The following is a 7,432-nucleotide window of genomic DNA, read 5'->3' as shown; positions in this document are numbered from 1 at the left end:
GCAGGATTTCCGCGGTTGTGTAACTGCACCGCGCGGCCGCGGAGAGCCCTGGGCTTCGCATCCCTCCCAGGCGCGGTCCCTGGTCCCCCGCAGCGCAGCCATGGCCTGGACGGCGGGGGCGGCGCGGAGCGGTGGGACCCGCAGGGCGCTCTCGTCTCACACTCTCCTCTTCGACCTGCCGCCCGCGCTGCTGGGCGAGTTCTGCGCGGTCCTGGACAGCTGCGACGGCGCCCTCGGCTGGCGCGGCCTCGGTGAGCGCGGCGGGGGCGACGGGGCGGCGGCGCGGCGGGGCGGCGGGGCGGCGAGGCGGCGGCGCGCGCGCTCGGTCAGACGTGCTGCCCGCACAGCGGGCAGGCCCTGGGTGCTTGGGGACCGCGAGGCCTCCCAGGCTCTGTTACGGACTTGCCCTTTACTCATTCGCCCTGGGAGGGACGCAGATACTCCCGAGACGCACCCCAGAGCTCCCCCTTCGTCACAAAAACTTGGGGTGAGATTAAATGAGCGGAGCCCGTGGGGGAAACCAGCCACCCGCGTGAAACCATCTAATGATTCGCCACGATTCCTGCCTTGCCTCGTTCGGAATATTTTAAAAAAGAAACGCCTGTGAAATGTCTCTTGTCATGTAAAGTGACCCCCAGGGTATAATTTTCGTATGAAGATGTGCTTATACCTTTAAAATGTTTATCAAGTGTTGTTTTCAGTGCACTCCCCTTAATTACATTTCAGGTGAAATGCTAGAGTAAAAAATTATTTGTAATTAACGTGGCTTCCAGTATTCTTCATTAAATGTACCTTTATTATTTACCCAATCTGGTGGAATGAAGGTTTAGGTTAGAGAATGGTTCTTGACTTTAGTAAGTTGCCTCCAAGACTCCATTTTATGCAGACTTTGGAAAGTTAAGCCATGGCCTATTGGAAGTGTTGAGTGTGATCAACAGAAATAATTCAGACAAAAATCTGTAAACACCTGCGTTTATGGTTCTTTTTGATATTGCATGATGTCACATTTAATATTAGTTGAAAATAAACACAAATATGTCAAACCAGTATAGCCTTAATTCTCTGAAATAGCTATCTATTATTCTTACCCAAAATAGCAGAACACAAAAGAGGAAAAAAGTTTAATTTGTTGTTGATGAATAATATGGTCACACTTTATGAAATGTGGCATTATTGAGTTTCTAGTTGTATAAAGATTTTCTAGGTATTATAAGCTCTATAATTTTATATTATAGCCCTGCAGTAAAAAAATCAGAAAACTCTGGTTTCTGGAGACCATGGACATTTCCAGTATGCATTTGAGAGTTAAGATCCCTCCCACACCATATCTTTTTGACATGGATGATGGCATGGCAGTTTTTGCATCCCTTTGTTTCCTAGAGTTACCAAATTTGGAAGAGAAAAATGTCATTAGTTCAGTCCATGGTTAAAGAATGTTAGGGCTGAGCAGGTATCATAAATGAGGGAAGTGGGTTGGTGTAGACCCACTTGAAACCCAAGGGAAGAACATGTCTCATCTAAAAGGGGCAGTTAGTGCTCAGCCCCAGGCCACCGCTCATTTTCAGGAAGTTCAGCTCAATGTTGCTGAATCTTGTCTCTCCCACTCCCCTCTCTCTTTCTCTCCCTCCCCATGAAATTCAGATATTCATTCATTATCTGGGTTGTCTCATAAACTCTTCCAATATCCTTGTCAGGCAGGTGCTATCATCATCAGTGTTTGAACAACTGAGGAAACTGGTGCAAGTTGGTTAAGTAACTGGTCCAAGCCAATAAAGTAAAAAGTCCAAAGCCGAAAAGTGCAAACAAGAATTTGAAGCAGAGTTTACAGAAAGGATCGGAGAAGGCAATGGCACCCCACTCCAGTACTCTTGCCTGGAAAATCCCATGGACAGAGGAGCCTGTTAGGCTGCAGTGCATGGGGTCGCTAAGAGTCGGACACGACTGAGCAACTTCACTTTCACTTTTCACTTTCATGCATTGGAGAAGGAAATGGCAGCCCACTCCAGTGTTCTTGCCTGGAGAATCCCAGGGACGGGCGAGCCTGGTGGGCTGCCGTCTATGGGGTTGCACAGAGTCGGACACGACTGAAGTGACTTAGCATAGCATAGCATAGCATACAGAAAGGATAAAGTGTATGAGGACTCTTTATACTTTCTTCTGAATTTTTCTGTAAATTTAAAACTGTTTTAAACAATAAGGTCTATTTGAAATTAAAAAGAAAAAAGACATGTAGACCTTGGAGTTTGATAACCTACAACTTCCCTCTATGACTTCCTCAGGGTCACAAATATTGCTGTGTTCTTTCAGCTGCATCTCACAGCCTCCCTAAAGTACAGCCACTTCTGCCATGAAAGAACCATTCAGTGAGCCATTTCAAACACATAGCCCTATTTTCCTAGTAGTGGAAATCAATGAAGACCACCCAAATGAGAACAAGCAAAGGCTATTTATTCAAAGCAAGGGAGTCAGCCCCCATCGCTTGCATTTGACCGAGAGGCAAAGGCAAGCAGAGAAGTGGAAGTACTATAGCTCAAAAAGAGAAGGCTTCAGGTATGCCCTGAATGGAGGCTGTTGGCACGGGGAAGCTGCACACAGGCCACTAGAAGTGGGACATTGTGTGTGATAAGGGCTTCCCTGGTGGCTCAGACGGTAAAGCGTATACCTACAATGCGGGAGCCCCAGGTTCGATCCCTGGGTCAGGAAGGTCCCCTGGAGAAGGAAACGGCAACCCACTCCAGTATTCATGCCTGGAAAATCCCATGGACTGAAGAGCCTGGTGGGCTATAATCCATGGGGTCGCAAAGAGTCGGACATGACTGAGCGACTTCTGTGTGTGTATGTGTGATAAGGGTACATATTTGGCTTTCTCCAATTGACTGTAACTTGGAATTAGGGGCAAAAATTAGGAAAGCTGTCAGCTATTAATGAAGCCCTGGCCATTTGGGGTCAATTGCTGTAAGGGTTATTGTTTGGTTTCCTGGACTAGTTGCTACCGATAGTAGTTTGACCTCTCAGACTGGTTACTCTAGATAGCACATTAGCTTCCTGGGCTAGCTGATGCACGTTGTGGGTCAGGGTTCTGTTTTATAGGTAGCCTAACCATTGTTCCTTTGTAAATTTCTTCTCTCATAGGGGGAGACTGTAAGCTGTTTACTCCTTCATACTCTAGCTATAATTCACTGTGCAGGGGGTTGTGCCCCTGACTGCTTGGACCATATTCTGAAATGAGACCAGGCATGGACCGGCTACTTCATGAATTGTTGGCTCAGCAGAAAAGGAAGGCTGGATTGGTTCCTGGCTGTTGAGGGAAACGCCTGTGTTAAATAGACCAAGTTTCCCCACTGGCACAGTGAAAGTAAGAAGGAAGGAAAGAGGTGCAGGGAGGGGAAACTTGACTTTAGAGGGCAGAGGGGAGAATGTTGGAGGACTGAATCAAGGAGATAGTTTCTTTTATATACATGTCATTTTATTTATTTATTTATTTTTGGCTATGCAGAATCTTCGTTGCTGCACAGGCTTTTCTCTAGTTGCGGCAAGCGGGAGGCTACTCTCTAGTTGGGGTGTGCTGGTTTCTCTTGTTGCAGATGACAGGCTCAACAAATCATGGGCTTCAGTAGGTGCTGCGCATAGCTCAGTAGTTGTCGCGCATAGCTCAGTAGTTGTGGCTCCCACGCTCCTGGATAAGGGATTGAACCCGTGTCTCCTGCATTGGCAGGCAGATTCTCTACCACCAAGCCTCCAGGGAAGCCCCGAGGAGATAGTATATTTTATGCTCAGGACAGCTGAAAGCCTGAGGATGCAGAGGGTCCAAAATTCCATATAGAAAACAACTGTAATGGGAGTTGGTGGTGGACAGGGAGGCCTGGTGTGCTGTGATTCATGGGGTCGCAAAGAGTCGGACATGACTGAGCGACTGAACTGAACTGAAGAGAAGAGAAAAGCAAAAGGGAAGATTAACTGAACTAAGTGTTGGTTCTCACTTGAACTGATCATGTTTGTTGATGATGGTGAATATCAAGCTGTGTTTACAAAGACAGTTCTGACAAAGGCAGATCTTATGGTGGCCTATATGATGTGATCAGTGTATACTGATAAGGTAGACTGGACATTGACAAATGGGAATCACCTGCAAAGTCTTTTAAAGCTGCAGGTGCCCAGGTTCCACCCCTGTATAGGTACAGCTTCTTTCTGTTTTCTGCCAAGCCCCAGGGTGAATCTGATGCACAGTCTGGTTTGGGAGGCATGTGCTTAGGCCAAATTCTCTTCTTTAATAGTATCTTAATATAGCAGTTATTTTACTGTAGTCTTTCACTACTCCACTTAATTCTTTCCATTTTTAAACACATCCTACACATTAATCTTTAAATCACTTTTACTTCATTGTTATTAAAATAGTGTATTCACAAGATAATTTATTCTCTGGTTGATGTTGATGATGTTATGGCTTTGTAATGAAAGTAGGAACCCAATTTAGAAAATGCAAAAAAAAAAATCCATTTATCTTATACTACTCAAAGACATAATAACATATATGCAGAGCCTCTGGTGACAACTGATTTCATTACATTACATGGAACTAGTGTTTAAATTGTTTGGAGGAGCTTACTTTGTAAAACCTCTCAACACTTATGGTACAATGAGAGAAACCCTTCTTACAGATACTATGTGATAGGTTATATCCGACTTTCTTCCTCTCAAAAAAGGAAAGAAAATTACCATAGAAATGATTATTAATCTGTTTAAAACAAATTAGATGAAAAATCACATTAAATGTGCATTTGAATATTTAGTAAAGATTTAAAGCAATAATAATGATACTAATAGTTGCCACCATCTACTGAGTGCTTGTGCATGCGTACTGAGTCACTCAGTCATGTTCGACTCTTTGTGACCCCGTGGACTATAGCCCGCCAGGCTCCTCTGTCCATGGGACTTTTCCAGGCAAGAATACTAAGAGTGGGTTGCCATTTCCTACTCTAGAGGCACTTCCTGACTCAGGTATTCTTTTCCGCTGAGCCACCTGGGAAGCCCCTGTTGAGTGCTTACTATTTGCCAGAGATTCTGTGCTAAGCACTTTACCTGATTATTTCATTATTTATCACAAAAGCTCTCAGGTACTCGTATCTGAGAGGTATCACCCAGGTACTTGTCCTATTTCCATTTTATAGATAGGAAAACTGACTCAGAGAATTTAGGTAATTTACCTCAAATCAGGGATTTCCCATGTGCCACTAGTGGTTAAAAAAAAAAACAAAAAACCCTCCTGCCAATGCAAAAGATGTAAGAGACGCGAATTCAGTCCCTGGGTTCGAAAGATCCCCTGGAGAGGGAAACGGCAACCCGCTCCAGTATTCTTGCCTGGAAAATCTCGTGGACAGAGGGCCCTGGTGGGCAATAGTCCATGCGGTTCGCAAAGAGTCAGACATCTCTGAAACGACTTAGCATGTACCTCAAATCATAGTTTAATAAGTTGCAGACTAGGATTCTAACCAGATGGTCAGATTCGAGAGTTTATGTTGTTGTTTTTATTTAATTTTAAATAGACTTTATTGCTTAGAACAATTCTGAGTTTACAGAAAAGTTTAGAAGATAGGACAAAGAGTCCTCATATACTCCGTCCTTCCCGTATACTCTGCACTCAGTTTCCCCTGTTATTAGCACCTGACATGAGTTAGGTACATTTGTTCCACTATTGATACACTATTATTCAATTGCATTCATACTTTTTTCAGATTTCCTTCGTTTTTACCTAAAGTCTCTTCTGTTTTCCAGAATCCCACCCAGTGTATCACATTTCATTTGGTTATCGTGTATCCTTTGGAGGCTTTTGGCAGTGATAATTTTTCAGACTTTTCTAGTTTTTGATGACCTTGACAGTTTTGAGGAGTACTGGTCACTACTGATCAGGGCTGGTCTACTGTTTTGAAGAATGTCCCTCAACTAAGATTTGTCTGATATTGTTCTCATGACTAGACTGAGATTGTGGATTTCGGGGGAGAGCAGACCACAAGAGGCAGAGTGCCATTTTTATTACATCATATCAGGGGAGCACACTGTTTACAGGACTGATCACTGTGGATGTTAACCATGGCTGGAGTAGAGTCTGTCAGGTTTCGACACTGTGAAATCACCCTGCCGCACCCCCTTTCCATGTTATGCTCTTGGGAAGGAAGTCACTGTGTGGCCCAACTTAAGACATAGAGTTAAGCTTCCCCTCCCTGAAGGTGGAGTAGAACCCATGTTCTTTGTCCACTATATCATTTCTCACATCCTACAGTGTTCTGTCTAGATCAGACTTTTAAGTTGCCACCTCTTTCTCTGTTCGCCTTTATGGTAAAATTCCTCAAAAGGGCTCTTTATACTCCAGTTTCTCCATCCTCCTTTAAACCTGTTCCAATCAGGTCTTCACCGCCCTACCCTACTGCTGCATTGACATTTCCCTTATCCAAGGTCACTGTGGCTAAATCCAACGGTCAGTTCTCAGTCTTCATCTTACTTGACACATTTGAGCATTCCTTGCTTCTGAAAGCTTTACTTTACTTCTAGAACACTACACTCTCTTCCTTCTCTTCTTACCTCGTATTCTCTGTCCTGATCTCTTAGAATACCACTGGGATCAGTCCATGGGCCTCTTCTCTGCTGTTTATCTATCCTACCCACTGTCTTTGTCAGTACCATCTATGTGCTGATAGCTCCCAGATCTCTCGCTGGGGTCTCTATCTTGAACATCGGCACCATCCATCCATTTGGTTACTTGACAGTCTTCTCCACCATAACAGTCCAGAAGTGTTCCACTCCTTCAGAGTTTCTCCCCATCTCAATGGCATCCCCATCCTTCTTTGTTCTGGCCAAAAGTTTAGTCTCCTCTGACTTCTTGCTTTCTCTCACAAACCACTTCCTGTCTCTCAGTAAATGCCATTGACTGTGCCTTCAGGGTCTATCTAATAATCTGACCGCTTCTTATTATCTCTGCCACCACAGCCATCCTGGGGCAAACCACCATCAGATCTCACCTGGATAATTCAGCAGTTTCCTAATTGGGCTCCTAATCAGTCACCCTGCCTCACCTCGAGTTTCTTTCTTTGTTTCTTTTAAAAAATCAATTAATTATTTACTTATTTTTGGCTGTGCCACGTTTCTAGAGTTGCGGCAAGTGGGAACTGCTCTTTGCTGTGGTGCGCCGGCTTCTCATTGTGGTGGCCTCTTTTGTTGCGGAGCACAGGTTCTGCCTGGGCTTCAGTCATTGCAGCTTGCGAGCTCAGCAGTCGCAGCTCAGCTCATGGACTGTGGAACACAGGCTTCAATAGTTGTGGCATGTGGGCTTAGCTGCTCCAAGGTATGTAGAATCTTTCCAGATCAGGGATCAAACCCAAATCCCCTGCATTGGCAGGTGGATTCTTATCCACTGTGCCACCAGGGAAGCCCCTTGAAA

General features: G+C 44.7%; 1 protein-coding gene across 1 annotated transcript in view; it reads left to right on the top strand.

Annotated features, from left to right (window-relative positions):
• Positions 1–7,432, top strand: part of IRAK3 (interleukin-1 receptor-associated kinase 3) — a 59,412-nt gene continuing 51,980 nt past the window's right edge. The window contains exon 1 of the mRNA XM_010841573.1: positions 1–251. Within this exon, the coding sequence (XP_010839875.1) occupies positions 101–251 (151 nt within the window). The 5' untranslated portion in view covers positions 1–100. The remainder of the gene's footprint in view (positions 252–7,432) is intronic.

The sequence above is a fragment of the Bison bison genome, unplaced genomic scaffold (assembly GCF_000754665.1).
Source record: "Bison bison bison isolate TAMUID 2011002044 unplaced genomic scaffold, Bison_UMD1.0 scf7180017864163, whole genome shotgun sequence".
Taxonomy (NCBI): Eukaryota; Metazoa; Chordata; class Mammalia; order Artiodactyla; family Bovidae; genus Bison; species Bison bison.
The sequence above is the reverse complement of the archived record's forward strand: the minus strand, read 5'-3'. Positions and strand labels throughout refer to the sequence as shown.